The sequence below is a fragment of the Ostrinia furnacalis genome, unplaced genomic scaffold (genome assembly GCF_004193835.3).
Source record: "Ostrinia furnacalis isolate ACB-3 unplaced genomic scaffold, ASM419383v2 OfSCF5186, whole genome shotgun sequence".
NCBI lineage: Eukaryota > Metazoa > Arthropoda > Insecta > Lepidoptera > Crambidae > Ostrinia > Ostrinia furnacalis.
This window is the reverse complement of record NW_021135425.1, coordinates 526,208-545,166: the sequence shown is the minus strand read 5'-3', so window position 1 is coordinate 545,166 and position 18,959 is coordinate 526,208. Positions and strand designations below refer to the sequence as shown.

The 18,959-nt window shown below is 37.0% G+C and overlaps 1 protein-coding gene across 4 annotated transcripts; it reads right to left on the bottom strand.

Annotated features, from left to right (window-relative positions):
• Nucleotides 1-162: 162 nt before the first annotated feature.
• LOC114360829 (alpha-N-acetylgalactosaminidase) lies at nucleotides 163-15,941 on the bottom strand. 4 transcript variants are annotated; one of them, XM_028315647.1, is made up of 10 exons: nucleotides 15,801-15,941; nucleotides 12,053-12,201; nucleotides 11,124-11,298; nucleotides 10,469-10,643; nucleotides 8,565-8,659; nucleotides 7,815-7,976; nucleotides 1,616-1,813; nucleotides 814-960; nucleotides 439-511; nucleotides 163-280 (listed from the first exon to the last, which is right to left on the bottom strand). In XM_028315647.1, exons 1-10 carry the CDS (start codon nucleotides 15,813-15,815, stop codon nucleotides 171-173), a joined length of 1,299 nt encoding a protein of 432 aa, XP_028171448.1. In that variant the 5' UTR covers nucleotides 15,816-15,941; the 3' UTR covers nucleotides 163-170. The 4 variants fall into 4 exon arrangements, with proteins under 4 accessions (XP_028171448.1, XP_028171449.1, XP_028171450.1 ...); XM_028315648.1 differs by lacking the exons at nucleotides 7,815-7,976; nucleotides 8,565-8,659 and adding exons at nucleotides 2,423-2,584; nucleotides 3,084-3,178 and having other exon boundaries at nucleotides 15,801-15,940; XM_028315649.1 differs by lacking the exons at nucleotides 10,469-10,643; nucleotides 11,124-11,298; nucleotides 12,053-12,201; nucleotides 15,801-15,941 and adding exons at nucleotides 9,273-9,447; nucleotides 9,879-10,054.
• Nucleotides 15,942-18,959: the final 3,018 nt, after the last annotated feature.

Sequence of the window (18,959 nt, the reverse complement as noted above, 5' to 3'; positions counted from 1 at the left end):
CAACCACCACCTAAACTAAAGGTACAATTCCAAGACGGGCCGCAGACCGCATATTGCAACCACAACTGCAAAACTCTATGAAATCTGCAGCGCGGGTACCATAACAGTCAACTAACTAAACGTACAAAAATATAGTCATTGTGTTGTAAATAAAACAAGTTATTGTGAAACTAATGCTTATTATTTATTTCGTTATTAAATACATTTGAGTTGAGTATTTGCTTTGCTTGTACAGAGCCCAGGACCTTGTTCTTTGGGATGAATTTGTAGAACTTCACTCCTGAAAAAGCAAACAATAGGTAAGTATTTCGTTACAGGGTAAAAACTAGTATTTAAAGAAAAGCTTTACGGTCAAGATAACGCTTTGAAAAACATATTTATTACATTTTAATTAACTTACTTAACAGTAGACCAGTTTTTTATTTTTATGTAACTTACCTGATGGATTGATACGAACGTTGAACTCTTCGCCAGGACTTACTGTGCGAGAATTTTCTTCGTTGTATAAATCCTGTAAATATTTATAGAACCTTTATTAGAAATAATAAAATCTATGTTAAATCTAAGTTATCAATTTTTATAAAATTAGAATCAAAGCTGTGGAATTCTCTTTGAAACGCCTTAAGATGTTGGTGCGTTTCCCTTTTAAGAAAAGTTGCAAAAGTAAAATGATAGGCGTTTAAAACAAACCAAAAAAACTCTTCTATATTCTGTACTTATAACTGATATTTTTGGCTTTGATAGCGCAGTTAAATAATAGCACTGGCTGGCAAGTTCTAATATATCGCCGTCATGAAAGTTGGAGATTCCTACCTGCACTTCGTAGGTTTGTTCAGACAGCTGCATATCCTTGAAGGTCAAGCTGACGGCGTAGGGTATGCCGTCTTCCCGCTGGCTAACGAAGGCTAGTGCTCGCTCACCATCCGACAGTTCTCTGTTCCACACCGATATGTTCCTTTGCTGAGGAAAAAAAATGCAATTTTAGACATGGAAACGGAAATGGTGGTCTAAAATGACGCACAATAAGATTATAGATTAAAAAGAACTATCTATGAATAGAGTCTTCCTTCACATCTTTTGTAACCCTGAGTTATTCATCTGACTACATAAAGTTGAAGTGACAAAAGTTATTTAAAATATTTTGCTTGTTTCTTTCATTGTATAGTTATGACCTTTTTTAACCTGCGAATTGATTTAGATGAGATATTTGATTACTCATAACCGCCATATTCTTCAATTAGTCACAGACGATCGTCAAATAGATTACGAGTATTTTAGGATGAAAGGTTAAAAAGTTTGCCTTTTTAGAAACAAATGCGCAGTGGGTTTTTTGTATTTAATATTTTTACTGTTATTATTCATGTAATGTAAATACCCACTTACTCACCTACCTACTTAGGTACCTACATAAATTTTAATGTTTTATGGCACACTTCTATGTTTTCCAATGCTCGTGGTAGATTGGGATTTTCTTATTTTTTTACATCCTACTACTACTACCTTCTCCTGACATTAACAACATTAACAAACACAACAAAAAAAATTAGAGAAATCGGTCCAGCCATTCACGCGTGTATTCTGTGACCAAAGAAAAATATGGATTCTTTTTGTATACCTTCCAAACCCTAAGTCCTTGTTTCCCCAGCTTGTCTTGATTGACAGCGATGATGTCCTTGTTGAGGAGTATCCTCTTGAACTCCGGCTTCATGGTGGCTAAGTCGGCGCTGATGAGCAGAGGCGCAGCAAGCACTGCCCATACTGCCATTTGGGTCTTGGCCTGGTCTTCGGAAAGGCCGAAGTTACCTATCAACAGCTGTAAAGAGATATCTGAATGTATAAGAATGAAGGAGTTCAGCTTTTGGTCTTTGTCAAGGATCTTGATATTAAATGCCAGAAAAAGCAGGGTTATTAACGCCCGCTCAATGGAAAAAGAAGCAATTCACCATGTCCAGGTTCTAAGTTCATGTCCTTGAACACTGCTAAGTATACTTTTATTATTTTGAAGTTTGAACTGCCAAAAAAAATATTGCGTAAAACAGAATTAAAATAAGTATCTCAAAGTATCTAAGGCTTAGAATCAAATTTTCATAGTGTAAGACAACGTTTAATTGTTTGTGAATTATTTTTCGATGTAATACTTAGGTAGGAGTTAAGTGTGTCAACAACTACAAACAGCCGTATCAGCCGTATCAATGATCCACCGGACTACATGGGCCCCCATGGCTGGACTTTTTCAGACTTTGATTTTGACCCTTTTCATTAAAGAAAAGGGTTTCCATGATCTTTTGTGATCTTTTTTAAATGGGGCCCTTAACACGCTACGCCACTGCCTACAAAGTTGTTAAAATTGTATTTTCAAAAACATTGGATGTAGTTACATTATCATACAAAGCCAAATAGATTCATGAAAGGTTTATCTCACCATGTCCGGGTCATTCCAATGCCCCGGGCCAGCGTGCTGAGCTAATCGGTCCTGGTTGTCGCCGAACCAATCCATGATCTTGGACGCGGACGCCCAGGAGTCCTCGATGTCGTCCCAGTTGCGCCAGAGGTTGCAGTGCTTAGCGATCGACGCGTAGTCCGGCTGTGAAGATGTTTTAAGAATAAAAAAATAAGACGACGGATTAATAAGCTGAAGAGGCAATGAGTAGGGCACATATTAGTACGGAACAGGTATAAGAATAAAAAGTAAATAAGGCGACAGATTAACGAGCTGAAGAGGCAATGGATAGGGCACATATTAGTACGGTACAGGCAGCAGTAGCAGGAACTGACAACTGATGGGACAGCAAGGTTTTGGAGTGGAGGCCACGTCAAGAACTCAGGAGTCTCCACATGAGGGGCTCGGCCAAATGAGCATTTGCACAAGCTCAAATGGCTTAATGAAATGCAGCGTGAGACGTCCACCCACCACAATTTAAGGTGGACAGAAGACCTCACAAACGTAGCCGGAAGGCGTTGGATGCAGGCCGCCACGAACCGGTTAATCTGGAAATTATTGGTTGAGGCCTATGGATGTCCTGTGGCTGAAATGTAGGTGATGATGATGAAATAATGCTTAATTAAAAAAGTATGATATCTACCAGCATCTTAGCATCCTCCTGATACGCTGGCCAGCTGCAGGAGTACAGTATGGGACGACCAGTCTTGTTCAACATTTCTCCGAATGCAGGATAACCTGTAACGTTATAATTTAACATAATTATGATAAAAGTATAATAAAAGATGACCAGCACAGGAGCTACGTCACATATGATACTGACCGCCTATGCACAGTGCACTTAATAGGAAGCGATTATTTTGCATGCAACAAAAATGTATTTCATAACGCTATCGCCTGTTCCTTTACAATAAATAAAGGCAATGAGATTACCTATATGTATTTCGTTCGACCCACAAATAAAGCAGCTATACGCGTGTCTGTGGCTATTTTACAAANTGGCTAGGCTAACCAATTCATGGAATTCTGTTAGTGTTTGAAATTATCAATAGCTATTGTAAAACAAAAGTTTTCCAAATAAAGATTTTGTAAATAATGGTTGAATTATTTTGAAATTACACTGCAATAATGAATTTATTGCCTGGTTGGTAGCGGCCTGCGTGATGTTGTCGGTCCACCTTGTGGGTGGACGTGCCACGCTGCGTATTCCAGTACCCGGCCTCCACTCCAGAACCNCATCTTAGCCCTGCTGGTCAACACATGTTTTTTTTCCTTTAATTTTTTTTCTGTTATTGGGTATTTCTATGGCCCTGATTATGAAAAAAATACTGGGAGATCGTCAACAGCTTTACTTTTTAAAATATAGAGCTTTATTATTTTGACAAAAAAAAAACGAAAAATTATACATTGTGTTGATAAAATATCTATTGAACACTAGCAAATGATCTTTTATATGATTTCTTTGAATAGACAAGTTTGAGTAGATCTCGTTGCAAACTCCAGCAATGGTCTGCCATTCATATATGATCACCACCGCCCCTGATAACCTTCTTCCATCGGCCGAAAATTCTAATGACATCTTTTATCCTGCTCCTCACTAAACTCACCCACATTTTGTGGAAATCGATGTTAATGCGAGTACATGAAGTGTATTTTTATGCCCATGTTGCACCCTAGCTCTTGCAAGTTGGATAGCATGCTCTCAACAATTTCTTTTTGCTTAGGAAATTACTTATAACCAAAAAAAATAATTCTAAGCTTAGGACTGGACTTCAGTCATTGATTTAGTAAAATTACGATCATTTACCAGTTGCCTAATGTGAGTCCCATCAAAAATTACCAACATTCAAGTTTTCTGTGCTTAATCCTGAAAACTTTCATGAAAGTTAATTATAACATTCGTTACTTTTGTCAAGCGCCTTCACAGACTGTTTCAAGATGCCGAGGTTAATATAAAGTGGTGGAAGTACGGTGATACGGTCTTGGCTAACTAATGGCATGTTTATAAAATAGTTTGTATCAACTTTAGCTGAAAAGCAAAAAGTTGTGTGTGCGGGAAGCCGCACTGGTCAAAATTTTTGTAACCAATGCTTTTGTTTGTTACGACTATTCCAGATACACATGGAACGGGAATTTTGTGTAGCCCCCTTGTTGGCCTAAAGTAAGTTACCTATTCTCAGAACACAAATAACCCATTTGTGGTCTTGATTAATTAATATCAAATATTTATTTTAAGGTGTAGATGTAACGCAGTTTTCATGAAATCCGATAGAGGTTTTCGACATTTTTCAAATAATATATTTACCACAAACATAGCAGAAGCAATCTGTAGGGTAATTCAAGTGCAATCTGTCATTTCAATCTATTCTATTTGTCATTTAGCTTGTTTAATCTGTGCTGAATAAAGTGCACAATATTTAAGCAGGATATGGTTGCACGCGGATTTTTAGAGAGTTAAATCTTTTGGCCAATAGAAAACGTCATAATAGTTATTATATGAACTGGGATTGGTCAATGACTTTTGAAATTAAAATCCGATGGCCTGAAAAAATCGGTTTTCCAACAAACGTCAGTTACGCGCAAGGAGGTTTAGCTATTAATCCATCGAAGTTAATAAGGGAGAAGACATAAGACTAATTTTATTATTTGCCTGCCGCGACCCGGTTTTTACGAACAATGACGATGACGAACGATGAACCAGTAACGAGGAGCACACTTAGCAATGCTTCCAGGTTGCGCCTCGGTATCAATTAAGTAACATTTTCCGTTAAGTTTACTTTATGGCCAACTAAAGGACTTTTGCCGTCTCCATGGACAAACTCGAAGTATGATAACTACAGTCATTGTCAAAATTTTGCACTGCCATTGCCGCTGGATACCATATATCGCTACTATATTCATAGATAATAGACTTTCAGTTAATCGTCAAAATTGACATTGTTTTTTAAATAACAACAAATGGTATGAATTTTAGCAAAACCTCACAGGCAAGGTTATATTATTGAGAAATATTTATCATTGTTAAATAATAATATGGAAAGTAAATGGTATATTTATGAATATTTTAGTTTCAATTTTGTTTGGATAAAATTTTGAAGTCATGAAACTGAAATTATAATAATATGTTTTAACATTATTTGTAGTATTGATAAAACTTGAGAATGGTGTTTATGTAATTGATTAAATGATAATGTTATTGAGTTCAACATCAAAATATTTCTTTAGGTTCCCACTATACTGTTTTGTCAATTGTAAAAAACGATATTGACGATATTGAGTTTAGAAAGACTGAATTAAAGTAGTAAATTTTAATCTGTAGAATCTATCATTATCATATCAAGGTAAAAACTGGCACAACTGAAAATGCAATATTATGTGTAATGTGTTTTTTATAAATTAGGAAAAAGTAAATAATTAATTTGACCCAACTACTGTAATATGTAACACTTTAAGTACTTAATATATTTTAAATTCTGTAGATCGTAAGTAAGAAAACTTTGCGATGTATAATTTTTGTGGCGATATTTTCATGGTACCTATGTAGGTATCTAAATTTACTATTGAAACAGAAACCTTGTAATTACTATTTGAATTGGAATTTATAGTTTTGTATGTTTATATTAGTTTTGTAATTTGTAGTATTGTCTGTTTCGTAATAATTTGGAAGTAATGAAATTATTTTACAACATCTAAATATTTAATTTATACTGTAACATCTTTAAAAATCTGTTTTTCTGTCTGTGTAGATTGTTATGTTTGATAGTCAAAAAATTATCCTATTCAAATATCAGTTTATGTGGAATTTTCTAAATTAGTCAACTCATTTATGTATTTTTTTTTTCTCTAAAAACATGAATGTTAAAAAAAAATATATATTTTGTGGTCTGTAAACTTTTAGACTTTTTCATGTTCAATTACTTTTTACAAAATTATGGTATGTAATGAAAATTATGATCATTTGAAATTAGAGTTTTTTTCTCGGATTTTAATGTATTTTGATATTTTGTTTTGAACTGTTGTTACTAAATTTAATATTTGAAAAAATATTGTAAACCAATTTTTTTCTTTTAAAAAGGGGGGAGGTGTAGTATGTGTACGCGCCAAACCTATATATTTGACGTTGCTGCGTAAACTGACTCACACAATATACTCGCATCGTACAGTATACACTCTTTCATTGTCAACTCCCGGTCCCCACATTACAGGAGGTACTAAGTGTATCAACCAACAACTACAAACAGGGGCGTAGCTACCGCCGTATCAGCCGTATCAATGATCCACCGGACTACATGGCCAGGGCTGGACTTTTTCAGACTTTGATTTTGATTGAATGAAAAAGGTCTCCATGATCTTTTGTGACTTTTTTATATGGGGCCCTTAACACGCTACGGCACTGCCTACAAAGTTGTTAAAATTGTATTTTCAAAAACATTGGATGTAGTTATGTTACGGCTAAAGATAGTTGTGAACATAAACTTAAGTTTAGCCGGCTAAACTTAAGTTTATCTTCGAGAAGCAGCTAAAGTTCGATAGCATGTTAGTTTGCGTCGTGATATTCCATCTTTAGCCGGCTAATGTGCACATTAGCCAAAACGAAACGGCTAAAAATGTATTCGATGGGCGCGCCAGGCCGGCGGAGGGCTTGAGGGGGCGGTGGGGAGATAACGCGCGCGCAATTTTATTTTGTTTTATTTTGTAATTTTAAATACCTAAAGAAGATTCAATTGTAATGACCAAATGGTTCCTTATTATTTTATTTTAATGATTAGGTAGATATTGTTTTAAGTGATTAATATTTTGTTATTGTAATAATTGTAATTTTGAATACCTACATAGGTACATAAAAGTATGTGTAATGAAAGTGATTATTTTTTAACACGTTCCGCCGCGGTAACGGCACATACAGTAAAGGTGGAATTCATTAATATTATGGCAGTACGGGTCTCGCTGTTTTCACGAAAATCAATCTAAAAACACTACGGCAACAACCGTCGATTTTACATTAGAGTTTCATAGAGAGCAGACTTGTTGTTGCAAAATATTGTGAACAACAGTACGGGTATAGGTGTATGAAACATTTATGTGATATTGGACGAGAGTACAGCGTCGGAACGTGTTAATAAAGTTTTCGGGTCAAAATAGTAAACATTATTACATTGTTTCCTTTTCCATTTCCTTCTACATTTTTAGCCAAGGGCCTGCGGTTACACTTAAGTTTAGCCGGCTAAAGATAGAAGAAACTAACATTAACACCTCGTCGAAGATAAACTTAAGTTTAGCCGGCTAATCTTAAGTTTATGTTCACACCTATCTTTAGCCGTAACAGTTACATTATCATACAAAGCTAAGTAGATTCATGGCAGGTTTATCTCACCATGTCCGGGTCGTTCCAATGCCCCGGGCCGGCGTGCTGAGCCAGACGATCCTGGTTGTCGCCGAACCAGTCCATGATCTTGGAAGCGGACGCCCAGGAGTCCTCGATGTCGTCCCAGTTGCGCCAGAGGTTGCAGTGCTTAGCGATCGACGCGTAGTCCGGCTGGGAAGATGTTTTAAGAATAAAAAAATAAGACGACGGATTAATAAGCTGAAGAGGCAATGAGTAGGGCACATATTAGTACGGAACAGGTATAAGAATAAAAAGTAAATAAGGCGACAGATTAACGAGCTGAAGAGGCAATGGATAGGGCACATATTAGTACGGTACAGGCAGCAGTAGCAGGAACTGACAACTGATGGGACAGCAAGGTTTTGGAGTGGAGGCCACGTCAAGAACTCAGGAGTCTCCACATGAGCGGCTCGGCCAAATGAGCCGCTTGTTTGCCTGAGCATTTGCTCAGGCGTCTCCACATGAGCGGCTCGCGTCTCCACATGAGCGGCTCGGCCAAATGAGCCACTCGTTTGCCTGAGCATTTGCACAAGCTCAAGTGGCTTAATGAAATGCAGCGTGGGACGTCCACCCACAAGGTGGACCGACGACCTCACAAGGTAGAGGGAGGCGCTGGGATACAGGCCGCCACGAACCGGTTAATCTGGAAATTATTGGTTGAGGCCTATGGATGTCCTGTGGCTGAAATGTAGGTGATGATGATGAAATAATGCTTAATTAAAAAAGTATGATATCTACCAGCATCTTAGCATCCTCCTGATACGCTGGCCAGCTGCAGGAGTACAGTATGGGACGACCAGTCTTGTTCAACATTTCTCCGAATGCAGGATAGCCTGTTAAATTATAACAATTTTATTTCAATGAAGGCTATCGTTTTTATACTTAAGAGTTGGCACCCCTGGCGATTGACAGGACCTTACTCTACAGTGGCGCCATCTTGATGAGTGCAAATGCGATAGACCTCCTACCACTTTCGCGCTCACCAGTTGGTGCCACTGTCTTCGCTACTGGCAAGTGACAGGACCTTACTCTACAGTGGTGCTAACTGGTGAGCGCTAAATCGATAGCCCTCATTGATGATCAGCATATTAGGTACAGTCAGTGCTGCAGCGCAAACAGTTCGTGATCAAAAAGTTGATAACACAACCTTAATCCAAATCGTGTTGCGAACTTTTTGGCTACTTTGGGTGTCACGAACTATTTAACGCTGCCTGTACTTGCAGAAGACGGCACCATAGGGCGATTTGAAACAAAGTTTCATACCTTACTTACTGTCTAGGTGTAGAAACACATTGTATACTTGATTTTACATAGGTATCTGTATTTAGATTCTTGCAAGATCGTTCGACTCAAAAATAGTTTTCTTTAATCTACAACAAGGATGTTCTTGGCCTGCATCTCGCCTGCTAAAAAGGATGATCATGCCAAATATGATTTGATTATTACCACTGTCCATATGCTCAGGCTCGATGTAGCAGCCGTCCAGCTTGATGTAATCGACGTCCCACTCCACGAAGGTGTCAATGTCGAGCTGCTCGCTGCCCAGCACGCCGGGGTAGCCCGCGCACGTCAGGTTGCCGTAGTCCTCGTAGATGCCGAACTTGAGACCTCGGCTGTGGATCTGAAGAAGTTTTAAAAGAATAAATATTACTACACTGTGTCTTAAATTTGCCCTTAAGTACTCACAAGAAAACATGGCAGATCCATTTAATTTATAAACGGAATCGACAGTATAAAAAAGGTTTTTTAATCCGTTTCTTAAGATTCGTTTCAGCCAAATGACGTCCACTAATGGACAAAGGCCATGCACGTATGAAGTTGATAGTGCTAACTCATGAGCTGATGATACTAATCGTAAGCCAGCCCCCACCTGAAAAAGAACCCTAGATAATGTTAACGACAAAGGGGAGGCCTATGTCAAGAATTTACACGACTGTGCCGCTTCCCGCAACCTTCCCGCGATTGTCCCTCTTTTATTATATCTAAGTACATGTAAAAACCACAAGGTTTAAGCCTCGTATGAAAGACTACATTTCTAGTACATCAACTTACATAATCAGCAAGCGCCTTCATCCCGCTCGGGAAGCGTTCTCTATCGGGCACCATCCTGCCGTCTGGTCCCCTCTTCTTCTCCAGCCAGCAGTCGTCGATGCCGACGTACTCGTACCCTGCTTCGAGGTACCCATCGCTGACCATGAGGTCCACAGTGCGCTTTATCAGGTTTTCACTGAAAATTGAAAAAAAAACGGGTATAGGTACCTAAGTATGGGCGCCGCGGCAGGAGGGTGCAAGTGTACCACATGGAGGAGGTTTTTTTGTAATNGATTCCACTGTAATATAATTCACCACTTTACCCAATTTCAATTTACGGGTTTACTAAATGGCATCCAGAGAAGTCGCGCCCGGAAAGCAGGATTGATTCAAATTCAAATTATTTATTCAGTAAATAAGCCCTTTCTAGGCCTACTTATACACTTCCCAAGAATATAGCTTGCCCTACCACCACTTCGGGACAACATATGGGCTGGTGCTGAGAAGAAGTGGCTGAAGAAAATCAGTCACCTTTGTCAGTCTCTTTTCCCAACCCAATTCCCAACTTATGCAGTTAGTTTTTCCAAGTTAGTTACTAAACATTCATTTACCACTGTCCATGTGCTCAGGTTCGATATAGCAGCCATCCAGCTTGATGTAGTCGACGTCCCACTCCACGAAGGTGTCAATGTCGAGCTGCTCGCTGCCCAGCACGCCGGGGTAGCCCGCGCACGTCAGGTTGCCGTAGTCCTCGTAGATGCCGAACTTGAGACCTCGGCTGTGGATCTGAAGAAGTTTTAAGAATTAGTTAATATGTAGACTGATTAGTTCACTGTGTCCTATATTTTCACCTACTTAGGTACTTATTAGAAAACATGGCAGATGATTCGGAGTCGACAGTAAAAAAAGGTGTTTTAATCCGTTTTTTATTCGCTTCAGCCAAATGACATCCATTACTGGACTGGACAAAGACCATGCACGTATAAGATGATGATAGTACCTAACTCATGAACTGATGATACTAATCGCAGGCTATGCCCCCTTTGATAAAGAACCCTAGATACACCAAGGCCTTCCCCAAGAATTTCCACAAGGACCGGTCCTGCTGTGTTGCCCGCATCCAGGTGCTTCCCGCGACCTTCCCGCGATTGTCCCTCTTTTATTATCTAAGTAGGTACATGTAAAAACCACAAGGTTTACCGCTCGTAGATATAGTACCCTAAGCCAAAGAATATGAAAGACTTCATTTCTAGAACATCAACATACATAATCAGCAAGCGCCTTCATCCCGCTCGGGAAGCGTTCCCTGTCCGGCACCATCCTGCCGTCTGGTCCCCTCTTCTTCTCCAGCCAGCAGTCGTCGATGCCGACGTACTCGTACCCTGCTTCGAGGTACCCATCGCTGACCATGAGGTCCACAGTGCGCTTTATCAGGTTTTCACTGAAAATTAAAAAATACGGATATAAGTCTATGGGCGCCGGCAGGTGCATTGTGTACCACCTGCAGGAGGGTTTTTCCATAATCTCCACGCTTGGCAGGCAACCCGCCTGTGTGTGATCGCAGTTTAAAAGATTAAATTAATCAAAGAGCGCTGCTGCCCGTTCTTTTAATGCGAGTCCCTAAGTCGCCTTGGGTTGGTGACAAATGTATACTCTGCCTCTTAACCGTTTGTTAAGTGATTCATCTACTGGAGTCTATCAGCTATCATCGAAAATTAAAACAAAATAAGTAAGTAGGTATTTAACTTAAAAGATGACTAAAGTTCAAGACACAATAAGTACACACTGTCATTAACATTTCAAAGATGGCATTCAGTAAAGTCACCTAAAAATACTTTTAACTCTCTCAGTTATCTACCAGCTTATCTGTGATGTGTATGTTGTATAGTATTTATTTTAGTAAATATTTTTTTACTTAAATGCCAATAGATAACAATGCCTTGGGTAACCTACTTTTGTAATGACGGACGTACGTAGGTACTTACACGATTTTATTGTTTTTCTTGGTTGCTGAGTTGCATCACGTTAACTTTAACCGTAACTATAACTTTAACCGGCTACCAGCGCTTTTGTATGGAGATTGACAGTTTTAACGTTTGTTATAGTTATAGTAAGATGGTGTAACCCAGGGTTAAAAAGAGTAAAGTATTCCTAAACTGTCTCATAAGTAAAAAAATAAAAAAAATAATGCTCACCTGATACACTCATCAGGATACTTCTTGCAGTCAGTTATGCACCTGAACCGTTCCCACGTTAGCCAGCCCATCGGTGGGGTTAACGCCAGGCCGTTGTCCAACCCCACTGTTGTGGATATTATGCCCAAAATTAAGCATGACACCTGGATCTGGAAACAAAACTGATTAAATTAAATACTCAAGGATGTCAACATCATCATTTCAGCCACAGGACGTCCACTGCTGAATATAGGCCTCCCCCAATCATTTTTAGGGTTCCGTAGCCAAATGGCAAAAAACGGAACCCTTATAAGATTCGTCATGTGTCTGTCTGTCTGTCCGTCTGTCCGTCCGTATGTCACAGCCATTTTTTTCCGAAACTGAGCTATACTGTTGAAACTTGGTAACTAGGTAGATGTATTCTGTGAACCGCAAATTTTGATGCAAAAATAAAAAAATAATAATAAATATTGGGGGCTCCCTATACTTAACTGAAATTCAAAAAAAATTTTTTTTTCGTCAAACACACGTGTGGGTTATTTATGGATAGGTCTTCAAAAATGATATCGAGGTTTGTAAAATATTTTTTTTCTAAACCGAATAGTTTGCGTGACAGACGCTTCCAAAGTGGAAAAAAGTTGGTGCCCCCTCCCCCTCTAACTTCTAAAATAAGAAAATGAAAAATCTAAAAAAAACATGATGTACATTACTATAAAAACTACCAACGAAAATTGTTTTGAACGAGATCTAGTAGGTAAGTAGTTTTTTTTTAATACCTCGTAAATCGTAAACCGCTTATTATCGCGTAATCTTTCATAGAAATAACTTAAATTAAAAAAAAAACATAAATCAATGAAGCAACCCTTTGTGCGTGAGTCCGACTGTCCGACACGCATTTGGCCGGTTTTTAAACGTGCGGTTGGTAGCGGCCTGCATCCAGCTCCTTCCTGCTATCTTTATGAGGTCGTCGGTGTCTCAACTCAAGGATGTATTGACTAAAATACGTATTTATAAGGTCTCGTACCCTCGGCTCTATTATAAAGAGGGTATCCTCCTCTTCTAATCTTCATAGTAACTTAGGTACATAAGGAGAGGGGTCAATGATCAGTGATATATTTCCGTTCATTTATTTACTTAACTACGATCATTACTGATTCCGGAATCTACAGTGATTTTCATATTAAAAAAAATAATCACACATAGTTATTTAATTTTTACTATTTTTAGCATTAAGAGATGCATCTCAAACTAAATTGTAAATAACTAACTTGAAAAAATTGAACTGCCTAAGGCGGGAATCGAACCCATGACCTTTCGCTTGCTCAGATGGAAGAGCAGTGGCCCGGCAAGCGAAAGGTCGTGGGTTCGATTCTCACCTTAGGCAGTTAGATTTTTTCAAGTTGTTTATAATTTACAAAATAATCACACGTCAAAATCATTTCAGTTAAATTATGGCACGCAGATAACTAGGTAGAATGGTTTAGGCAAAGAATACTCATACTTTAGGTATTTAATTACTTAGGTAAGGTTTTATTCCACTTTGTTCACCTGGGTATTGTTGACTAGTTTTGTTTGATAGCAAATATTTGACACACCTAACTTAGTTGAGTACCGTTTTTATGGGCAATCAAAATAAGAAAACAAATAAACCGGTGGCATAATATCACCATAATCACGAAAAGATTAAAAAGTTCGTTCACCCATAGATTCTAGGCCGGATACCAGCAATACATTTGAGTAGGTAGATAAATACAGAAAATATTAGTTAGGAATTTTAATGTTTGCATAGTTAAGTTAACGTTTTAGGTAAGTACATGTACAGCTGGCGTGCGTGAGTGAGCAAAGGTAAGATAGATTAGGTATGAAAACCTGGTAGGTAATGTATAGTGTTAGTATGAGAAAATTTAGAATTTTCCGGGAAATCTCCATTGATCGGAAAATATAGAAGTAACTCCTTGTTAAAGATTTAGCCGAAGGTGACTAACAATTTTTTTTATTCATGACGAACACCGCGCGATTGTAGAAGAAGGAAAAGGCTGCATGTATGAAACAAAGCTTGTTTGAATATTTATAATATAAATAATGATGCAAGGTTATAGTATTTAAATTATTTATTTAATCAGTTTACTACACAGTTTATTAATCGTTATTATTACTGATACAGATGTTCTAAGCTACCTATCTATCTTGTGCTATCTTTCAAACAATATTGTTAAAGTGTGTACCTACCTACTGTTGTATCTGTACCTATCTTATGATCTTTTTGAAGTAGACAATCATTTATCTTTCCACCTGACTGTACAAGGATAGGGCGTTGACCCCATTAAAAGCCGGTCGCGGTCCTAAGCGCAAATCAATTGAGATCGCACTGAACTGAACCGAATCAGAGTAAGGTGATAAAAGTGACAGACAAAAACACTTGAACCTTATCAATGATCATCTAGAACAATCAACAAGGATGAGGAGACCTACTTACAGCCTAGATTAAAGTTTAATCGTGTTTCTATGCCTTACCTAACTCATCATTGATCATCAGTTGACAAATTGAGGTAATTAACAAAGCTTTTTTAAATTATACTATTACAGTTAGTTACTATTAATTTATACATAATAATAATACATTACATAGGTAGTTGGTAATTTTAAAATGTGAGGAAAAGCGTTTCTCACACACCTTGTATAAGTACCTGCAGAATTGCAGCGCCGTGTCTCTACCGGAATAAATGGTAAGGTAGAGTTCTTTTAAAGACGTTCAAAAAGATAATTTTATATTGCAATCTTAGTTAAAAATATTAAAATACCATAAAAGTGTGCGTAGAACGCCCTTTATGCGCAAAACAGCCTGTATAACACGTATTTGGTAGGTAACTTTATAATCCCGGACTCAACCAGTAGTACAGTCAACTTCACATCTATCTACACATTTTTGTTATTCTAGTAGTAATAGTAGGACTTATTAGAAATGCATAATATTAAATGCCACGATATTAATATTTAAGCTAAAAGTGCTGTAGTCAGTACCTAATATTACCAAAAGCACACGCTAATAGAACCTCGAGTAAATACCTTGAATCGATTAGTTCAAATCTAGTTTTCGATTGCCTAACTCACTTATTTTATTTATTTATTGTAATGAGACACCAAAGAGGAATTGATATTCGCAGTGCGTGCAAAATGAGATAAGTAATAAATGACCATTCATACAAATACGTGACTACAATAAAAATACACATTATAGGTAGCATTTTACATTTTTACATTTTACGTCTCACTAGATCAAGATTTATTTAGGTTTGGTACTCCTAATAATATTTAACCTTTTTAAGAACAACCTACTTTCAATTCATACTTCGTTAGAATAGAATAATACAATAATTTTGAATTTAACTGATGATAGATTTCGTTGAGCTTAAGTTTTGTACAGATTTTGATGAATACTTAACACTGAACTTTTGATACAGTTTTAAAAATAAAGACATTCTTCAAAAACAACCCCAATCATAAATAAGCGAGGGTTAGCAAAAATAAGGGAGGGTCTGCGAACTGCGAAAACGGACCCATAATGTAAACTACATTTTTTTCATATTTTGACGACATCTGTAAAGTTCTCCTTTATTTGCTAGTAATTTACAGTTTCCAAAATCTAATGTTATTGAATAAAAACTAACTCACTAATAATAAGTAAATTGATGTTTTTCGATCGCTCTTGTTCTTGTGAACTGCATTTTGTTTGTATTTCACGCTCACTCAAATAAAAAAATGCACTTACCAAAATTCCCGCCATTTTAATAACTTTTTTATTTTTAACCCGCAGACAAGATAACCAGCTGTGCTGCCGGCCACTGACGTACTATGCGGATGGCCGAGGCGTCGTTACTTGATATTGCATCGCTGCCTGATAAAATGCAGTGCTATCTCCTCTATTCATTGAGAGGCTATCCACGCTCGACATCCCGCAAAGTTGCTAATGCAAACTACATAAATGCTTTAAAAGTATACGTAACTAACTGTTCTGTTAACCGATGTTCTTGGACAGGCCAGATAAGATACATAAGTTATTTTGGAGGACAGAAATTACTCGCTTTAAGTAATTGGAAACCGATCAAACATCGGTAAGCCTACTCAAAAATATAGTTTAGAACTTAACATAATTATTTTGACATAAACATCCTTTTTGCAAAACCTTTACCATCATTATTTATAACACACGTAACCACGCTAATGAGTCCAATCTAATACCTATAAAAAGCTCGATTTCTTCATAATAATATTAAACGATCATGACGTTAGGTTGACCACTGCTGAACTTAGGTAGGCACAAAAACTTAGGCCTCACCAAAGGATGTTTTTGTTTTCATATAATTGATACAAATTAATACTTAGTTTAAGTAGGTACGTACCTACGTACTACCATTTTACCAGCGTTTTTTACGATGACCTACTTAATATGTTTTACCTACGTAATCCTATTAGACACGTGTAGCAAGGTATGTAAATGTTCAATGAAAAATGATAATAAATTGATATTAATTACTTGGAGAACTTTTAACTTACATTATAGTAAGTACCTACATACTACCAGAGTAAGCATGGTAGAGCGCGGGTTCGATTCCAAAGTGATGATGGATGAATTAGTTTTTCATTCCCAAAGGTAAGGTGGCAATTTATTAATTTTGTTTGATAGCACAAATTAATAAAATTGTTCACTGAAAGAAATTAATAGGGGTGGCCGTATTTTCTACTGGCGTTTTTTTTACACACCATTAGCTACTTACGAGTCTTACGACGTGTGTGTTGTAATAAGTTACTCATAATCGGTATAGTATATTAAATAAATCGGTACCTATGTATGTAATACACGAAGCTATGCAGGTCAAAATGCGGGCATATTGAGGTGAATGCGGTTCTTTGGTTTTCAATGTGCGCGTTACGACTAATTTTTTTCATGCATTTCGCACAAAACAAATCCTACACTCGTACTATATTTATTATACCTAGATAATTAATTGATGAATTTAAATTTTTGTTCGTTGGAAAAACAATTTAACGCCTAGCGCTTTGTGTAGAGCAATTTTTCTTAAACGTGATTTAGCCGCGTGGTTGACTAAAGTCTGAATTACCAATACCTCACAGTTGCCCAGCTGTGGAACTTAAGTCTAACTAATGAAGTAGAGTTATTTTACTTTGCTTTTCCACCACATTCAAGTATTTTATTTCTATAGTTGTTTGCAGTTTCTTTCATTAAATACTTATCGATTGTTTAAAAACTAGTAGGTAAATACTTAAAATGCCTATACCACGGTAATAATATCATACAGTATTGTAACTTCATATAAACCGACGAAACGCGAGCATTTCTTCGAATTTTAAATCTCGGTACGCGGTCGAAAGTAAAAGTTNACCAGCGGTCGCTCGATGACACTTAGACAAATAGTTTTATAAAACGTCAACTAAGTTGGTTAGGTATTTGTATTGTAGATACTTATACAAATGAACGTATAAAATGAGTTTATTTTTAAAAGTATAGGTACAGGGTGGAAACGATAAGTGATTTCACTTGATTTTTAATTATACAAGATATCGAGAAACTGTTTACTCTTCCTGTAAGTGCTTCAAGAGCTCTTTAAAACAATAACAATAAATAGGTCAAAGAATAAACTGGATCTATGCGAAAATTCAATGTTTCCGAATTTCATACTAAATGTATGCCGCCAGCCATACCTACCATATTAGAAGTGTTAATTTTTTAAATTTAAATTTTTAATTGAGTAATATACACTCGACGTCAAATAAATCGCACCTCCCGCGACAAGCACTTGCAAACGTATGCATCCCCACTTCCCACCAATATTGGTACCATATAAAAGTCTAGTTCTAACCTTCATTTCATTAAAGGAAAGGTTTTTACCCCAAAAATGTGTCTTTACAAGGATCCAGAGTCACTTCTTCAAAAAATAGGTAGTTACGCTAGAGGAGCCAACTTTTATGCCTATAAAACTGTTAAGTTGGGTTTAATTGCTATCCATCTGTTAAAGAGGACACGTGAAATCATTATTTGGTTTTATAACCATAAAAATTGTTCTAATTGATCCCATAGGTGGGCCCAAAGTGAGGTATTTTTTCAAGTCACATTTATGGTATATGTTAATCATTTATTAAGAAATTAAATGTGTTTTTCTTTAAGGATATTTATTGGGCTTTCAAATAACACCAATATTGTTGGGGTACCATGATTGTGTCAGAAGAAAATCGTTAAAGTTCGCGTCGCGGAAGGTGCGGTTTATTTGATGTTGAGTATATAATAATCAAACAACAAACTCGTAAATTGCATTCTTATTTAAATTATTTACGGAAAACATGATTTTATCTTTAACTTGCTACAATATCATCAAGAGATACCTACTAATTAATAAATACTAAATAAACAGATAAAGGGGACGGCATAAAGGCACTCAGAATTCTCAGAAACCATTGATTTCGTGTTTGTTTGTAACTGTATTAAATGTATGAAATNATTGCGTAAGATTATAGTCAACAAGCCATAAAACAAGGCTTAAGTAGTTTCAAAGCAAGATCTGTCAAGGCTTAGTCGAAATCGACCACTTTATGTTTCATTCCATACAACGAAAATGGAAAATATTTTTTTCCAGCCAAACTATTGGTTTTAGAGAAAAACTTGTGCAGCATTTATTCATCAGAATAACGTAACCTATCGATAGGTAATTTTTTCAAATAGAAATTGTGAAAAAAATAGCTATGTCCATAAATCGCAATTTCGATCCATAGTGCGACGCAGCGTTGAAATTGTACAGATAAATGCAGTTTGCGCACTCACTACGCGACGTCAAGCAATAAAAACCTAAAATTCGAACGCCAACTTTTTGCTACAACGCTCTTAATGAAGTAGAGTTACTTTACTTTTATTTGC